Raw genomic sequence first — 20,054 nt, 5'->3', positions numbered from 1 at the left:
GGCCACTTGTCGCATGTTCTTCAGTTGCTCGTCAGGTTTATTTGGAAAATAAAATCACTTGTACTTACACTAGTAAAAGGAGGAATCCCAGAACCTCCAATCTGCTACAAATTTAGGGTATTTTATATGCACATTTTTCCATCCCAGAGAAATATAAGGCTCCTGTGAATTACCATGTCTCATTTCCTTAGTTACCCATGTGAAAGAGAATTAGTGGACATCCAACAATAGCATGTTGCTGGGGAAAGGCTTATGAAAAATTTCAAATGAATGATAGAGTTTCCACATGAACTTTTTCTGTAAAAATTATCTAGCTCCCAATAATACCAGTTCCTTGTGAGGGAATTAAAGATTTTTTTCCCCTGAGAATTTGAGACTTTACTCATCAAATAACCACTCAGAAGAAACTCACCCAGCATGCATACAGCCAGTTATTCAATGCTATGCCATGGACAGAAGAAAATCCTTACAGGTGATAAGCTAAAAGCCTTAAGACTCTGATTTAGAATATATTATTATTGGCAGATATATATTCTATTTAATAAATGTCTATTAATGTTTGACTTTCAGATTCCTGCTTAAACTGCTTTCCATGTTTAATGTAGTTACTGTATTTTTATTGTAGTTCTAGTTAGCCACACTAACTTTCTAAAAAGCAACAGAGGGTCCTGTGGCACCTTTGAGACTAACAGAAGTATTGGGAGCATAAGCTTTCGTGGGTAAGAACCTTCTTCAGATCTGAAGAAGTGAGGTTCTTACCCACGAAAGCTTATGCTCCCAATACTTCTGTTAGTCTCAAAGGTGCCACAGGACCCTCTGTTGCTTTTTACAGATTCAGACTAACACGGCTACCCCTCTGATACTAACTTTCTAGTGATCTCACTCAATACCCAAGTTTTCAATTGTAGTTAAGTAAGATGAAGTAAGAAGCTGCCACTCCTAAAATCTGTTTCTCTTTGGACAACTTCTTTTGCTCCCTCCAAGAGCACGGAAGACCCTATAAGTAATAGGTGTTATGAGGTTCTGTTGTGCGGGCAGAGGACTGTCATACTCTGCAGTTGTTTTCTGCAGGGCACCTTGTATGCTGATTTAATATAGGATTTGGGGATAGAGTAGAGCTGTGGATGTGGAAGGTTTTGTAGCTGGTAGAATCACCAGACACACAGTACATCTCCAAGCTGTTTCCTCTGCCTCTCTCAGAGGGATTCTAATCAGCTACCAAAGCTAGTTCAACCATTAGCCTGCAGTCAGTACTAGCAAAGATTGGCTATGTGACCTCTCCATCATGTTGGGTAGATTCCATTCTTTCCTCGCTCCCACAAAACTCCCATTTATTTGGCTATGTATAAGAGCCAGACATGAGATTTGGAGTAACCGTTCAGCTACGCTCGGGTACTTTAGTGTAAGTCTTATTTTAATACCTTTTAGCAAATGCTGAATGCTTTCTATATGTCAAATCATTTTCCATAGCAAAGTTTTGTGGTGACCCTGGAGTACCTGCTCAAGGGAAAAGAGAAGGCAAGAGCTTCATCTACCAGTCAGAAGTCTCTTTCAGCTGCAATCCTCCATTTGTTTTGGTTGGGTCCAGTACTAGGATATGCCAAGCAGATGGAACTTGGAGTGGTTCTTCTCCTCGATGTATAGGTAAGATGAGATCCGTGTTACTGAGATCTATTGGATTCTGCTCTTTGGTTCTCCCACTGCTAATCCTGTCAGTTTGTGTTTGAGAACTTTGATTTATTATGTTATATTATTCTACGCTGTCTGTGAAATATGACCATTTTAACCATGATGCTTCTTCTGATCCTGTTCTCCACGTGGTTAAATTAAATATATTTGTTGACAGACAGATTTTTTTTCACTAAAAAAATACCTTATGTTGTGTTTATTTTAATTTTTTTAGAACCCACTCGCACATCATGTGAAAACCCTGGAATCCCATGGCATGGATCACAAAACAATACATTTGGCTACCAGGTAGGGTGTGTTAAGTTGTTTTTATAGTACACAATAGTTCAGAAGTTCTCAGACTATGATCCAGGAACCACTGGTGATTAAAGACCTTGCCTATGGTCTGTTAAGAATGAGATGCTTATATGGTGTTGGTTATCCTTATTTCCAGCTTCCGATTTGCATTAAAATCAGCAACAAACCCTTTAAATACCATTCCAGTACTAAATTCTATGCAAACAATTGTTATAGTTGCCAAACAGATGTTATGTGATCATAAATGGGAGGGAAAGTGTTCCACATACTCTGGAACTGGAAGGCAGGTAGTCTATGGGTTAATCCCTGTATTAAAATGTGGTCTACATGATGAAACATTTGGAAGCCCATATACTCCATTTGATACACTGTGATTTGGACTCTGCAGGGCTAGTGTGTACATTGATTTTGGCAGGAGAGGTCATTTTCTTAATAAAAAAAATAAAAGCAATATCCAAGTTATTCATCTATCCAAGGCCTTGTCTACACTGGCAAGTTTCTGTGCAGTAAAGCAGCTTTCTGCGGTGTAACTCCTGAGGTGTGCACACTGCCAAGCCACTTAGTGCGCAGAAACTGTGTAGTTGTAGCGCTGTAAAAAAAACACCCCGACAAGAGGCGTACAGCTTTCTGTGCCCGGGCTATAGCACCGTGGTGCCAGTGTAGACACCCTGGTCGATTATAGCGCTGCAATTGGCCTCCAGAAGGTGTCCTACAATGCCTGTTCTTGCCTCTCTGGTCATCACTTTGAACTCAACTGTGAGCCCCACCCCTTTAATTCCTTGGGAATTTTGAAAGTCCCTTTCCTGTTTTCTCGGTGACACGTGCAGTGGTTTCAGCGCAATCTTTCCAGGTGACCATGCCTGCTCCAAGCACCAGGTGATCCCTTGCTTGGAGCAATGCCGTGTTGCTGGACCTCATCAGCATTTGGGGAGAGGAAGCTGTCCAGTCCCAGCTGCACTCCAGCCGTAGGCATTATGATACCTACGGACAGATTTCACGATGCATGACAGAAAGGGGCCATGCCTGAGACACAATGCAGTGCAAGGTCAAAGTGAATGCCTGCAGAATGCCTACCACAAGGTGCGGGCAGCAAACCGCCACCCCAGTGCTGCACCCACGAGCTGCTGGTTCTACAAAGAGCTGGACGCGATACTTGGTGGTGACCCCACCTCCACTGCAAAGGCCACTGTGGATACTTCAGTAGCTCTCATACCAATTGAGAATGGACCGAGCCAGGAGGAGGAAATCTTGGACAAGAATGTGGAGAGAGAGGGTCACCCAGAGGCAGAGGATGACTTGGAGATCAGAGATGCATGCAGCTAGGAGCTCTTCTCTATCCCGGAGGAGGCTAGCCAGTCACAGCAGTCAGATCTTGGTGAAGCGTGAAAAGGAGAGGAGGCCCCTGGTAAGTGGGTTTGATTTTGAGAATCACTGAAGCGAGTTGTTGGGGGCAGGAGGGTTGCAGAAAGCAGGCTTGTGACTGTATGATGTGTATACCACAACATGCAGTGGAACAGGGTGTTTAATGGCCTTGCACACTTCCGTCAACACGAGTCCAACGGTCAACTTTCCCACTCTGAACTGGTTAGCGAACGATTGGTAGCGGTCTGGAGTAGCCAGCTTCCACAGTGCAATCGCCATGCGCTTCTCCAACAAGAGGGCAGCTCTCATGCTCATGTTCTTGTGCCACAGGGCTAGGGGGAGCTCATCACACAGTCCCATGAATGTGGCTTTCCTCATCCGAAAGTTCTGCAGCCACTGCTCATCATCCCAGATGTGCATGACAATGTGATCCAACCACTCAGTGCTTGTTTCCTGAGCCCAAAAGCGGCGTTCCACTGTGGTCAGCACCTCCATGAATGCCACAAGCAATCTTGTGTCATAGGTACTGTGCGTGGCGAGATCAATGTCAAACTCCTCTTGCCTTTGTAGTTTAAGGAGTAACTCCACTGCCCCTTGTGATTGTTAGTGAGAGCAAGGAGCATATTGGTCAACAGTGCAGGATCCATTCCTGCAGACCGAAGAGACAGAGTGCACAGTACACAAATCATTGAAAGATGGCGCCAAATGTGGCCCGAAGCACAGGGATTGCTGGGATGTGAACCAATGCATCACGAGGCATTGGGACAGGACCCAGGATGCCCCATGACCTCCTCCACCTTCCCACAACTCTTAGCAGCAGAAGAGGAAGAGATGATCTGTGGGATATCTGCCCAGAGTGCACCGCTCCAAATACCAATGCAAGTGCTGCAAATGTGAACACACTATTGTGCAGGCAGCTGACAGTGTGAACACACAACAGTGGTTTCCCTTCAGCGCTCTCTGGATGGCGATGTAACTCTGTCAGTGTAAACATACCCTTAGTTTTCCTTATATTGAGGAAATATAGCATCAAAACCTGCAATTGAAGATGTTACTCAGTTTTTAATCACGCAAAATTGTCATTGATTTCAGTGGGATATTTCCTAGGTAAGGATTGAGTAAACTGAGTAAGGATGTCAGGATTTGGCCCATGTTTTGCTAATAATACGATAAAACAGTTATAGTCAAGCCAATTTTCCTCTTGCTCACACCAAAATATATCAGGAGAGATGCCAGTGTAAAATTAATGTAAGCGAACAGAGAATCAGTCTCATCATTCTTAAAAGAATACAGTACTCTCACAGATCTTGGGAGACAGACCAGTCCTCGCTTACAGACAGCCCCCTAACCTGAAGCAAATACTCATCAGCAACTACACACCACATAACAAAAACACTAACCCAGGAACCTATTCATGCAACAAAGCCCGATGCCAACTCTGTCCACATATCTATTCAAGTGACACCATCACTGGACCTAATCACATCAGCCACGCCATCAGGGGCTCGTTCACCTGCACATCTACCAATGTGATATATGCCATCATGTGCCAGCAATGCCCCTCTGCCATGTACATTGGCCAAACCAGACAGTCTCTACGCAAAAGAATAAACGGACACAAATCTGATATCAGAAATCATAACACTCAAAAACCAGTAGGAGAACACTTCAACCTCTCTGGCCACTCAGTAACAGACCTGAAGGTGGCAATTTTACAACAGAAAGACTTCAAAAACAACTCCAAGGAGAAACTGCTGAGCTTGAATTGATTTGCAAATTAGATATAATTAACTCTGGCTTGAACAGAGACTGGGAATGGCTGAGTCATTAGACTACTTGAATCTATTTCCTTATGATAACTATCCTTACACCTCTTGTCAACTGTCTGTAATTGACCATCTTGATTATCACTACAAAAGTTTTTTTTTCCTGCTGATAATAGGTCATCTTAATTAATTAGCCTCTTAGAGCTGGGATGGCATCTTGTCTGTATGTATATATATACTCTTATTATATGTTCCATTCTATGCATCCGATGAAGTGGGCTGTAGCCCACGAAAGCTTATGCTCAAATAAATTTGTTAGTCTCTAAGGTGCCACAAGTTCTCCTGTTCTTTTTACTGATACAGACTAACACAGCTGCTACTCCGAAACAGTACATAGAGAGAATTCATACGTCCTTTTGAGACAACAAAATGCTACATTAGAAAGTGCTTATTATATTGCATAGGCATTGAGTCATTGCAATTGCTATTTTCTGTAATTTTGTTGTCAAATTCCCTAGGGTCATTTGTCTGACATGTTAAACATTTGTCTTACATTCTGACAGGCCAGTCTGATCCCTCTAGTTTTTTGTTTCTTTTGTTTTTGTTTTTGTTTGTTTTTCCCATGGTGAATGGAAGCATCATTAGTATCCAGCATACAACTCTTCAAATAAACAGGCAAAATGTCAACTGATATATAATTTCTAACAAATGTAGCTATTGGCAGGATTTACAACTTTGATCCCCAAAATTCTAAGGTTAGTGCCTTGCAGATTAATACAGCAATACAGTAAATGCACTTCAGCAGCAATTATTTTGTATACTGTATGGCCTTCAAAACTACTTCACTTAACCAGCAGCTTATCCTCAAGCTCCCATATAAAGGAGTTGGTACTGTTTAGAAACCAAATGTTTAAACATCAATTTCTGTCACACTCTAGGTGTGATTGCATAGTTAGCACAGTGCAATATACTGCTGTCATTGTCACAGCAGGGTGGGGAGCAGTGATTAGTACTCTCTTTCTTTCCCTGTAGGAATTGCAGCACTCCTTCTTCTGCTTAAGGGGAAAGGTCAAGAGCTAGCTCCTTTCTCTGATGCTTAGGGGAAGGAAAAACCAAGATAACACTTCCTTGGCCACTCTGGATAGACATAGGGGAAAGATAAAGAAGAAACAAAATCTAAATCCAAAACGCAACAGACCAGATCTTGGCAGAAAGACAATCAACACCTAGCACCATATGTAGTAATATGTAGGAAGACTTTATGGAGAATTTGAGAGACAAAGTGGGTGAAGTAATATATTTTATTGGACCAACTTCTGTTGGTGAAACAAGCTTTCAAGCTACACAGAGCTCTTCTTCACATACCTTGTCTTTCTAATGTCCTGGGACCTAGACACTACAACAACACTGCACACATTTATGGAGGATTAGGCAGAACAGTTTGAAGTTTTAGCAAGTGAATAATGAAGAGTTTTTGTCAGATAAAGTTCTGCTTCTAAAATAGTAGATGTTCCTCATAATTTGTACATATACAGTGTCACCAGTTAACATTAGTAGAACCAAGTTGCATACTTCTTTGTGTAGCTTCTAATTAAGATCTCACAAACACAGAGAAGTTCAGGTCTGAGGCTGACAGTAAAACCCCAACCTAGATCACCCTCAACCCTCTGGTTGTTGGCTGTCAGATTACATAGGATGAACATGGCATGGCCCCTTGGCAATACTAATCCAAGGTATGGGTTGCCACAGTGCCAATTTCTTCCTAGCTATCCACTTCCCTACCTGGCTAGTCCTCTTCTGTCACTAGAACTCCAAGCTCAGGCTCTTTTGAGCTGGCTACATAGAGAATTATCCAGCCCTGACCTCCCCACTTTGCTGTTACTTGCCTGTTTTCCCAAGCCTCAAAGACAGCATCTTTGCACAGTGGGGGTCTCTTCTAGATCACAGCACACATGCTAGCATCACATCACAATGTAATGATGCTAGTTGGAGTTTTCCAGAGAAAAGATTAGGCAGAAACTGAGTAAGGGTGTCAGTATTTGGCCCTTGCATATTAAGTTAAGCAGATGTCCATCAAAAATGATAGCTCAGCCCTACTTCAGATACCAGCCACAGAATGTAAATAAATGGTATCATCTGGTATAATTGGGATGTGTCCCTGAATTTAGGATATTATCATTCATTCCAATATTTCGTTATGTAGCAAATCTATCCTGAACACAATATATTATATCAAGCAGATTTTACAAAGACAAAATACCTTTGTCTCAGTATATAGCAACTTCATCTGTAAGCTTGAAAAATAAATTGCTTCTTTGAAATGAACTGTGGGGTTGGAATATTTGTTCAGATATATTGCTAGTAACATAGGAAATTGTTTATAGCACGTTGACCATAAGCCATTACAGCACACCATACTGCTGAAATGAAACAAGGATTTATTTAGAACAATCTGTCTTGCATGCAAGGCTCTGTAGTTGTGTTTTTTCCAATTTAGGTTTTTGTGGAAATTCAGCAAGTTTCCTGCACGTTAAAGCTTGAAGGGAGCCAAAGTGCAAACTGTATTTAGAAAGAAAAATAGCCACATTACACCCCTAGTATTAGCTCTTGGGTCTGTTTTGTGATGCTTCATATGATATTCAATATGAAGATAAGGGAAAACCTTGTAAACTTTCTTCTTCTGTGAATTTAGTGCTTATAAAGCTATAATAGTGATAGCACAGTAGAATGGAAGCCTGTTTATTTCAAGATAATTGCTATATAGTATGGACAACCATGTACAAACCCCCAAGTTTGCCCCCACCACTATGCCCCAATCTTAATCTGGAACAGTGAAATAATTGTTCATTCTCAGTCTAATCATCCTTTAACTTCCAACAAGGATGCAAATTGTGTGAGGTTATGTGATGTGCACACATATTCACAGGGAACTAAGACTACAAACTTATTTCACAGAGGCCAACAATTTTGTTTATTTAGTAGCAAACACTTTTATACCTATAGCACTGGACTGGATTAATATCAGTGATATAGTGGTGAAAGTCTCCATGTCACATTACCAATACCCTGAGCCACCCAGTTTTTCTGAAAGAGCCTTTATGATTACATAGGTTTTCAGCTAGGATTTAGCAAGGGTGTCAAGAGGTGCATTTTATTTCACTTCCAAAAGAATGGCCAAATGTTAGTTGAGCAAAAGAACTGATACAGCAGAGGCACTGGGGAATGCACACCAGCCATCCCTCATATGCAGGCATACTTGCCTTCCAAAAACATAACCTTTTATTGCTTTTGTTTGTTAAAAAAAGTACAGATTACTACAATAAATAGCAGCTGCTTAGTATGAAAAGACTGCTTTAAGTCCTTTTATGGTCAAAATAATGACTCGTGACACCAAAGATGCACCTTCTTACTCAATAGATCTCCTTCCTGAATGTCATATCTAGTAGTTAGTGATGAAAATAAGATTTTCCCACATTTTAGTTCCATTCAACTAAGAGAGGATAGAGTGAGATGGCTTCTGCTCTAGTTTGCACATGATTGTGAAGAATAGTTAACTCTGTTCTAAGTGGCAAATCTTTATTACTGATGCAGACAAGCAAGCAAGAAAGAACGGAGCTTCACTCTAGTTTGCAGGGGTGGCTGGTAGAGAAAACATTTTTACTTGTAAAGTGAGGAACCATAAGTTTTGAACAGGTTATTATTAGATCCCTTCGCCAGCCAATGAATGGATACTGGACATCTCATTAATGTCCCTGTCGTGAGTCAGTGTGGCTCCCCAGCACCCCTGAGGGGGAAGAGCCCATCTGGAGGCCGCAGTGGGCGGAGCCAGGGAGCGCTGAGCCCGCCCCTCCCGGGGTCAGGCGGCAACCCGGAAGTATGAAGGCTGGCCCTCAGAACTCAGTCAGGCCCCAGCCGCCAAAGAGACCAGACGTCTCCAGCCTAGCTCGGGGCTGGGAAACCTCTGCAGCCGAGGGCGGCCGCTGGGAGCCGCTGGGCCTGCCCTGCACCCGCTACCCAGAGGAGCCGCCGAGCCTGCCCTGCGCCTGCTATCCAGAGGAACCGCCAGGCCCGCCCTGCGCCCTCTACCCGGAGGAGTTGCCGGACCTACTGAATGATGCCTGGCCAGACGAACCCATGGTCCAAGATCCCCCCAGGTAGGCCCAGAGGGGGAGTGTGGAAGTAGCCCGGGGGCAGCTGACCCCGGTCTGGGTGCAGCATTGCCGGAGCCTATGTCAGTGTGTTGCGGCCAGGATCCCCACTGACTAAGCAGCGGGCCTTCTGCCGCTGCTAGGGCCCCGGGCTGGGAAGCAGTGGAGTGGGAGGGCCTGCGTCCCCCCTGCCACCCAACCCGTGGGTGGCGGTCTCCCCCTCTCCCAGGCCTGTTGAAGCTTAGTTTATATTGTTGCTCAGCCCTGACTGAGGGCCTGAGCCCTGACATAACATTGGTGTCCACCCAAAGCTTGGGTCGGGCTTATCGTGTCTCTCAGAACAGCGAGGACCGACGAGGAACCCGGCCGCCGGACAGAGGGCCCAGCCCCGGTGTGTAGTGAGTCGGTGTGGCTCCCTGGCGCCCGGAAAGGGTCGACCCCCTGGCAAAACTCTTGTACACGTGGTACCAGAAGTGGGGATACTGATCCCTGGGCCCTGTGAGAAGGGCCTGACGGGGGAATTCTCCCTCCCCCCCGAGAACCATGGAGATGGAGTGACTGTTTCAACTGCTGGCTGAGAGCCAGGAGCGCCAGCAGGCCGCCCACGTTCAGCAGCAGCAGCAGCAGGCAGCTGCCCAGCTCGAACAGCAACAACAGCAGGCCGCAGCCCAGCTACAGCAGCAGCAGCAGCAGCATGCTGCTCAACTCCAGCAGCAGCAGCAGCTCATTCAGCAGCTGGAGGACCGGCTGCAGCAACTTGTGACCGCAGAGCCGCCCCCCGTGGACCTGCGGCCAGGGGACGGGGCAGGGTCGCCCCGCACCGCCGTCCCGGTCCGACTAACCAAGATGGGTCCCGATGATGACCCTGAGGCGTTCTTGGTTACGTTCGAATGGGTGGCGCTGGTCGCGGGGTGGCCCCAGGTTCAGTGGGCCACCCTTCTGGCCCCCTACCTCACAGGGACTGCCCAAATGGCATATCGAGGGCTGGCGATGGCAGATCAAGGGATTACAGCTGGGTGAAGGCCGCAATCTTGGATGCATTAGACGTCAGCCCAGAGACGTTTCGGCAGCGGTTCCGGAGCCAAAGGTACTCCACGGGAACCCGACCCAGGCTGGTGGCCCAAGCCCTGAAGGAGGCGTGTAGGCGGTGGCTACAGCCAGAAACGAGGACGGTGGAGGAGGTTACAGAACAAGCTATCCTCGAACAATTTGTACACGTCCTCCCGACGCGAGGACGGGTCTGGGTGCTCCGCCACCGGCTGGCAACGTTAGCTGCGGCCGTTGCATTAATGGAGGACTTCCTCACGGCCGAATCGCCAATGGGACCCGGCCTCCGAGCTCAGAACCCCGGACCAGAGTGCCTGAACACCGAACGGAGAGGGGACGCCCCGACCGGACCGCGGAATCTGGGCCGCGGGCAAGAGGCCCGCCCGGGACCTCAGCTCAGATGCCCGGAACCTCCCCCTTGGACCGGGCCGTTCACCCCCATGCCAAGTGTCGCAAGGGTTCTCCGGAGCCCCCCTAGGACTCCGAGGGGAGCCCCCTCCCGCGGCCTGAACTCGGGCCCTGCTTCCATTGTGGGAAGTCGGGACACTTGCAACGGGACTGTACGGACATGGACTGTAGGTTCGGCCAGGTCTGCACAGGGGACACGAGGGCCCGGCTACCACAGGCCCCCAAGATCACGGTCCCGGTAGTTGTCGGTGACCACTCCACCCAGGCCTTGATCGACTCAGGCTGCGGCCAGGCGTTAGGACCCCAGGTGGACCCCCACTTGGGGACAATCCACCTGCAATGCATCCATGGGGAGGTACGGCTATACCCTAGTGCCTGGATCTGGTTAACAGTGGCTGGCGTCACCCACCGAATCATAGTGGGCTTAGCCCCCCGACTGGCGTACCCGGTGATCCTGGGGCGGGACTGGCCCACCTTTGAGGAGATCCTCTGGTCCACCCCAGCCCTGGAGGGGGAGTCCCAGGGGGTACTACCGGAAGAGGAGCCCGAGGTCCCAGAACCCAAGGCAGGAACCGAAGAGGCCAACGACCCCTGGCCTGGGCCCGAGGTTGAGCCCCTCCTCCATACCAATTTCTGCCGTGACCAGAGAGCTGACCCCACCCTTAGTGGGACCTATGAACAACTAGCAGCCGTCGACGGGACTATCATCGACCCCCAGCGGGCGCCCAGCGGCCCCATTTCAAATTACGCAGGGACCGTCTTTACCGGGTAGACCGTGACGCCCGTACGAAGGAGCCCCAAACGCAGCTACTGGTACCGAGGTGTCACCGGTGCGCCGTGATGAAGTTGGCGCACGACATCCCTGCGGCTGGGCATCTGGGCCAGGAGAAGACCCTTGCCCGAATTTTAACCCGGTTCTTCTGGCCTGGTGTTGACCAGGAGGTGAGGAACTATTGTAGCTCCTGCCCGGAGTGCCAGGTAGCCTCTCCGCAAAGGGTACCCAGGGCCCCCCTTGTCCCCATGCCTATAGTGGAAACACCATTTGAACGGGTGGCCATGGACCTGGTGGGACCCCTCCCAAAGAGTGCGTCGGGGTTCCAGTATGTCCTGGTTATCGTGGACTACGCCACCCGTTTCCCGGAGGCCATTCCCTTTCAGAGCACCACCGCCCGGACCATCGCCGGAAAACTGGTGAAGGTCTTTGCGCAGGTGGGGTTGCCCCGAGAAATCCTCACGGACCAAGACACTAACTTCACCTCCTGCCTGCTGCAGCAGGTTTGCAAGCTCCTGGGATCAAACAATTACGGACTTCCGTCTACCACCCGCAGACAGATGGGTTGGTGGAACGATTTAATCGGACTCTCAAAGAAATGTTGCGAAAATTCCCCCCAGAGGAACTATGCCGATGGGATCAGTTGCTCCCTCCCCTGCTGTTAGCTATCCGCGAGGTACCCCAGTCCTCAACCAAGTTCTCCCTGTTTGAACTGCTGTACGGGCGCCGTCCGCAGGGCCTGTTGGACTTAATGCGTGAAACGTGGGAGCAATCCCCCTCTCCAACTCAGGGCCTCCTGCACTACATCCTCCAGCTGCAGGAATACGTTGCTCAGGCTGGGGCCCTGGCCCATGAAAACTTAAAAGCTGCTCAGAACCAGCAGGAACGGACTTATAACCGGGAGGCGCAGGTGCGTGACTTTGAACCCGGTGATCGGGTGCTGCTCCTCCTGCCCTCAAGCGAGTCAAAGCTACTGGCCCGTTGGCAGGGGCCCTATGAGGTAGCTCGGAAGGTGGGGTGCGTCACCTACGAGATCCGCCAGCCCGACCGATGCAAGAAGACGCAGACCATGTAAACCTGTTGAAACCATGGCGGGAGTGGGAGGCCCTGCTGATTAATCCCTACCCACCAGAGCCGGAGTTCGGGCCCCACGCACGCTAGATCAAGGAACGCCCCCCCTGCTCGGGTACACGACCCTGGTCTGTCACTCGGTCCAGACCGAGCCAGGGAAGGTAATCCGTGAGACGACCAGACCCTTGCCATACCGGATGCATCAGGAGGTGGAAGAAGAAGTACAGGCCATGCTGGCCTTAGGAGTCATCGAGCCATCGCAGAGTGAGTGGCGTAGCCCGGTGGTCTTGGTGCCCAAGCCTGACGGCACCCGACGCTTTTGTATAGACTTCCGACGGGTGAACGCCATCTCATGGTTCGATGCCTATCCGATGCCCCGGGTGGACGAGTTGCTGGGCCGCCTAGGTGAGGCCCAGTTCATCACCACCCTCGACCTCAGTAAGGGGTATTGGCAGATGCCGCTCGATGACCCCTCTAAGGAAAAGACCGCATTCGCCACCCCTACGGGACTGTATCAGTTCACCCGGATGCCTTTTGGCCTCCATGGGGCCCCGGCGACGTTCCAGCGACGAATGGATCGCCTTCTGCGGCCCCATCATGACTATGCGGCCGCCTACCTGGATGATGTCATGATCTATAGCCGGCACTGGGAAGACCACCTGGAACGGGTGTCAGCGGTCCTGAGAGCTCTGTGGCAGCCAACCCGAAGAAATGCCGCATCGGATGGCAGGAAACCACATACTTGGGGTACACCAAAGGGGGAGGACGAGTGAAGCCCCTCGTCAGGAAAGTACAAGCCCTGGCAGCCTGCCTGACCCCCACCATGAAACGCCAAGTCCGACAGTTCCTGGGACTCGTCGGGTACTATCGACGCTTCATTCCCCAGTTTGCATCCATCCCGGCTCCCTTAACCGGACTGTTGACAAAGGATAGCCCCCAGCAGGAACAGTGGTCCCCAGAGTGTGAAAACGCTTTCCGGACACTCCAGACGTGTCTTTGCCAGGAGCCGGTTCTATACAGCCCTGACTTCCACCGGGGGTTCATCCTGCAGATGGATGCCTCAGAGGTAGGGCTGGGGGCTGTCCTATCCCAAGAAATGGAGAGGACCACCCGGTTCTATACCTGAGCCGAAAGTTGTTCCCCCCGTGAAAAGAACTATGCCGTGGTCGAGAAAGAAGCGCTTGCCATAAAATGGGCCTGTGACACCCTACGATACTACCTCCTTGGGGCGCCGTTCTTGCTAGTCACAGACCATGCCCCCCTCCGATGGTTGATGAGAATGAAAAACAACAATGACCGACTACTGCGGTGGTATCTGGCCTTGCAACCCTACGCGTTTACCATCCAAAATAGGGCGGGCAAGGAACATGCAAACGCAGACTTCCTGTCCCGCCTCGGGGAGACAGAGGGGTCTGGCCCCGAAGAACTCAGTCAGGCCCCAGCCGCCAAAGAGACCAGACGTCTCCTGCCTAGCTCGGGTCTGGGAAACCTCTGAAGCCCGGGGCAGCCGCCGAGAGCTGCCGGGCCTGCCCTGCACCCGCTACCCAGAGGAGCCGCCGGGCCTGCCCTGCACCCGCTACCCAGAGGAGCCGCCGGGCCCGCCCAACGCCCTCTACCCAGAGGAGTTGCCGGACCTACCGAACGATGCCTGGCTGGATGAACCCATGGTCCAGGATCCCCCCTGAGGCCGACACCGGCCCCCAGGTAGGCCCAGAGGGAGAGTGTGGAAGTAGCCCGGGGGCAGCCGACCCCAGTCTGGCTGCAGCATTGCTGGAGCCTATGTCAGTGCGTTGCGGCCAGGATCCCCACTGACTAAGCAGCGGGCCTTCTGCTGCTGCTAGGGACCCGGGCTGGGACGCAGTGGAGTGGGAGGGCCTGCGTCCTCCCTGCCACCCAACCCGTGGGTGGCAGTCTCCCCCTCTCCCAGGCCTGTTGAGGCTTAGTTTATATTGTTGCTCAGCCCTGACTGAGGGCCTGAGTGCCTGCCCCAGCGTTTGTTGCCCCGCCCTCACCTAAGGCCTGGGCCTAAATACTTTATATTGTTGCTCAGCCCTGACTGAGGGCCTGAGCCCTGACATAACATTGTTGTCGGGCTTATCGTGTCTCTCAGGACAGGAAGGACTGACGAGGAACCTGGCTGCCGGACGGAGGGCCCAGCCACGGTTTGTAGTGAGTCGGTGTGGCTCCCCGATGCCCGGAAAGGGTCGAGCCCCCGGCAAAACTCTTGTACAGTCCCATTCACCTGGTCTGATCACCAAGAACTGCAAGCAAAACTTGCAGTGTGAGCTGAGACTGTGGTATGAGCAAGACACACATTAGACTCTATGTCAGTGAAGGGCAACCTGCACCACACATACGGCCCATCAGGGTAATCTGATTGTGGGCCGCAAGACATTTTGCTGATGTTGACCGTCTGCAGGCACGGCCCTCCACAGCTTCACCGTGGTTTGCAGTTCCCGGCCAGCACGTCCCTGCGGCCCAACACTTCCTGCAGCTTCCATTGGCCAGGAACGGCAATCTGCAGCCACTGGGAACTGCGAGGGGCCATGCCTGGGGATGGTCGACATCAGCAAAATGTCTCGCGGCCCACAATCAGATTACCCTGCTGAACCGCATGTGGCCCGTGGGTCGCAGGTTTCCCACTACTGCCTCTATGTCCTTTAGCCAGTTTAGAGTGAATGATCTCCCACTGGAAGTTCCTTACATTATTAAGTCCTCTCTACAACATATTGTAACATAAGGATCATTAGAAGGAGTGATATGACACCAGATTGTCCAAAAAAACAACAAACTTTAACGCAACTGTCACCCATATGCAGCAGTACTTGCTTTAGCTACCTCCCCTACAGCTGGAAACCCACCACCCCACACTTTGTTTCAGTTCCTATTCCCCTGCATCTGACTCTAGCCACATCCACCTACAACCCATTTTGGGGGGGGGAAGGGAAAACCCATTACAATGTCCTGGTGTAATTTGGCAACTGGAGGACCAAGAACAAAGATAGGTAGAATCACACTTAAAAAAAATAGTTCTCCTTTATTTTCCAGCACTCATAAAGATTCAGATAGAACTCTCAGCAAATGCTTTGGTCAGTTTTTACTTTATCTGAACTGGTTTTACCATGACTAACCAAAATGTCTGCTACTCTTAGTGAAGTGAATTTACTACAATCTCAGATAGAAGTGTGTGTTTTTCAGTAACAATTGTGCACATAGCTCATGCCTCCCATTTTGAAAATGTATTTTCAGTACACATGATTATGGTTGGGAATGGTTAATATTTATACCCCTTCTTCTGAGATGAGCATTACCCCTCTGCTGAGTGGTAGCAGATATCCAGGGCTTTGCAGCTTGATTTCCCAGTGGAGAAGAAATCAGTGATGCAGAGTCTGGGTATAAAATTAGCCCCATAGTGCAGTTTAAAATAGAAAAGGAGAACAATGCAGAAATATTTTCATGTGTTGCTGCTGTATCAGGATACAAAAATGTGAGTTGTTTTAGTATATTTAGTGGAAAACATGTTTATGGAAATTTTGTGAATGTTATAAACAGCATTTTTGCACAATATTTATGTTAGCAGTTTGAGCATTTTAATTTCATACTCTTGGATCAGGGATTTGTGGCATAGAAAGGCTGATGCTCCTAGATGGTGGGCAAGGTGTTGCTGCAAGATGAGGAGATTGTAGGATGGATTGGTGGGCTGGAGAATATGGGGGCTAGTACTTTTGAATGGGGGACAGTGCTGTGGAGCACTGTCAACTTCAAAGGAGAGGAATTTCCACAGCCCCACACAATCTCCAATTCCTTTGCCTTTGAGCCAATCACTACCCAGGAGGGGAGTTGATGTCTGAGGAACTGATCTGGAACTGAGTGGTAGGCAGGAGATGCAGAGTTGGGATAAAGTCCGCAGCCACAGTATGAGTGAGCTTCCTCTGTCAGGGTTCCTCTAGATCTTGGAGACCCAGGATTTTTGCTGCATTCAAACCCAATGGGAATGACTCTTCAGGCACTCCTTAAGGACCAACTTCCTGTTTGCACATCTCTGGTTTGAGCAGGACTACATTGTACAGAACTTGAAATCACAGAATCATGCAAATATAGGACTGGAAGGGACGTCGATAGTTCAGCTACCCCAGTCCCCTGCACTGAGGCAGGTCTAAGGATCACCGTCCTAGCCCATCCCTGACAGGCCTTTGTCTACGCTGTTCTTAAAAACTCCAATGACAGATGTTCCACAACCTCCCTAGGTAATTTGTTCCAGTGTAACTACCTTTACAGCTAAGACATTTTTCCTAATGGCTAACCACATCTCCCTTGCTGCAATTTGAACCCATTACTACTTGTCCTATCCTTATTGAATAAGGAAAACAATGTATCACCCTCCTCTTTTATGTACTTGAAAACTTTTATTGTGTTCCCCTCTTCAGTCTTCTTTTCTGAAGCCTACACAAACCCAATTTTTTCAGCCTTTCCTCACAGGTCATGTTTTCTAGACCTTTAATCCTTTTTGTGGCTCTCCTCTGGATTTTCTCCAGATTGTCTACATCTTTCCTGAAGTATGGGTGCTAGCACTGGACACAGTACTCCAGCTGAGGCGTTATCGGTACCGAGTAGAGTGGAAGCATTACTTATCATGTCTTGCTTACAACACTCCCCCCAATACATCCAAGAATTATGTTCACTTTTTTTTTTACAATGGTATTACATTGTTGACTCATATTTAGTGTCTGATCCATTGTAACCTCAGATCATTTAATTCCTATTAATTCCTATTAATCATTTCCCATTTTGAATTTGTGCAGTTGATTATTCCTTCCTAAGTGGAGTACTTTGTATTTGTCCTTAGTGAATTTCATCCTGTTTATTTCAGACCTTTTCTCCAGTTTGTCAAGATCACTTTGCATTCGAATCATACCCTCTAAAGCACTTGCAACCCCTCCCAGCTTGGTTTTGCCCACAAACTTTATAAGTATACTCTCTATGCCATTATCCAAATCATTTATGAAGATATTGAATAGGACTGGACCAAGGACCAATCCCTGCAGGACCCCACTTGATATGCCCTTCCAGTTTGACTGTGAACCATGGATAACTACACTCTGAGTATGGTTTTCCAATCAGTTGTGTACTCACCTAATAGTAGGTTCATCTAGACTGTATTTCCCTAGTTTATTTTTTGAAAATGTCATGTGAGACAGTATCAAAGGCCTTACTAAAGTCAAGCTATATCTACTGCTTACCCCCATCCACAAGACTTATTACCATGTCAAAGGAGGATATTAAGTTGGTTTGACATGATTTGTTCTTGACAAATCCATACTGACTGTTACTTTTCACCTTATTATCTTCCAGGTGCTTACACATTTATTGTTTAATTATTTTCTCTGTTAGCTCTCCGGGAACTGAACTTAAGCTGACTGGTTTATAATTCCCTGGGTTGTCCTTATTCCTCTTTTTATAGATAGGTACTATATTTGCCTTTTTCTAGTCCTCTGAGATCTCTCCTGTCTTCCACAAGTTCTCAACAATAATTGCTAATGGCTCAGATCTCTTCAGCTAGTTCATTAAGTGTTCTAGGATGTATTTCACCAGGCCCTGGTGACTTGAAGACATCTAACTTGCCTAAGTAATTTTTAACTTGTTCTTGCCCTATTTTAGCCTAAGATCCTACCCCGTTTATGCTAATGTTCACTATATTAGTCATCGGATCAGTTTTTGGTAAAAACTGAAACAAAAAAGGCATTTAACACTTTAGTCATTGCTGTATTTTCTGTTATTGTCTTTCCCTCCTCGTTGAGTAATGAGTTTACCCTGTTCTTGGTCTTCCTCTTGCTTCTAATGTATTTGCAAAATGTTTTATTGTTACCCTTTAATCTCATTTTGTGCCTTGGCCCTTCTAATTTTGTCCCTACATGCTTGTCTTGATTTTTTTTTTATATTTATCCTTTATCATTTGACCTATTTTTCACCTTTTGTATGACTCTTTTTGATTTTCTATATTAGAATGTTGATTGAAGATTACTACGGGGGTTACAGTGGATAGAATTCCTGAGTGTTTACATGATGTGTCATTGATTCTTGATCTTGAACAAATTACTTAGGCCAATATTTTCATATTGGATCCCTAAGTAGCCTGATATGTAACTCCCATTGCTTTCTGTGGGAGTCAGTGGAATTTCCACTACTCAGCATATCAAAAATTAGGCCACTTTGTTTAGGTGCAAAATATGGATGAAGGTAAAGGGGAAAAGGGATGTATCCAGCTCTTTTCTTCATTCAGAGAAAATTGTTGATTCCTCCTTGAAAGAGTATTTCTGAAACAAAGCGGAGAATAAGTAGGTTCATGTGTCATTTGCATTCAAATGAAACAAATGTGTTTAACACAGTGGCATTGATTTGGTGGTTGGAGCAGGAGCAAAAGGATGTTTGCTTCAAAACCAGAATGCCAAAATATTGTTTGAGTGACAGATACCAAATAAATAAAACAGATGTAGAAGAAATCTTGGTTCAAAACTGTTCATTCAGAGAAATGGAGGGTTGATGTACACTAAGAGTAACGTGTATTGCCAGGCAATCTAGTATAGTTGATTGGATTCAATGCTACTTTATCAGATAAAAGAGCACTAGTGTTGCAATTCAATGCAACTTCAATAACTGTCAATAGTGTTTTCCTAGTATGTATTTCATCATGAAAACCTGATTTGCTGCATGTCCTCCAAAACTGATCTCTTTAAAGTAATTATATAGTCCAGTGAATGTTGTAAAGAAAAACAATTTCAATTTTAATTCACATACAGGTATTATGCATAGCTCATGGGTTATTATTACATTTCACCATGATGAGACTACTGAGCTGAAATGGAATTTTACTATAAAGTTTCAAATAATTGTTTATAGCAGTGAAGCACAATGTTTAACGGGATTCAGTTGTTATGAAAGATGTGCATATTTTGAGGATCAAGAACTTTTATCAAGCCTTTTAAACTTAATCTAAATTTTAAAAAAATATGTAAATGCATTGTGCTATGAAAAGTTTGTACAAACTCAACAACCTCTCCTTGAAACATGCATCAAAAGATACACAGCTCACTAGATGGCACATTTGACCTATGACTTCGATATCTAAAGATGTTTAAACACTAGTGTAAATGAGTTAACAATTCTCAGTCTATAATAAATGGCCCCGTACTTACTGTATTCAAAAGCAATTATACGGCAAGTCATTCAGACACTATTTTTACTTCATTTGCAAATAATTCTTTCCTTTCTTTTCTTTTCTTTTTTTTCAAATTATCCATTCGAAGCATAAAAAAATGATGTGCTCAGAGGAGTGAAGAGAGAGGATTTTCATGTACTCACGTTCTGTTATCTATTAAGCATACTGATTGATGTTCTCTTCTTGTAGTGAGAAAGTAAAGTTAAACACCATAGGGCTCAAAGTTAAAAGGAAATCCTAGAACCATACAGGCTTGAGTTGGAAAGAACTAGAGCTGG

The 20,054-nt window shown here is 47.0% G+C and overlaps 1 protein-coding gene across 2 annotated transcripts in view; it reads left to right on the top strand.

The window, feature by feature from the left end:
* The window catches only part of CSMD3 (CUB and Sushi multiple domains 3), a 1,168,516-nt gene that overhangs the window by 1,115,655 nt on the left and 32,807 nt on the right, over positions 1-20,054 (top strand). For both annotated transcript variants that reach the window (XM_005287288.4, XM_008168301.4), the window contains 2 exons: positions 1,471-1,644; positions 1,904-1,977. In XM_005287288.4, the coding sequence (XP_005287345.2) occupies positions 1,471-1,644; positions 1,904-1,977 (248 nt within the window). The remainder of the gene's footprint in view (positions 1-1,470; positions 1,645-1,903; positions 1,978-20,054) is intronic.

This window comes from Chrysemys picta, chromosome 2, assembly GCF_011386835.1.
Source record: "Chrysemys picta bellii isolate R12L10 chromosome 2, ASM1138683v2, whole genome shotgun sequence".
Taxonomy (NCBI): Eukaryota; Metazoa; Chordata; order Testudines; family Emydidae; genus Chrysemys; species Chrysemys picta.
This window is presented reverse-complemented; position numbering and strand designations above follow the sequence as displayed.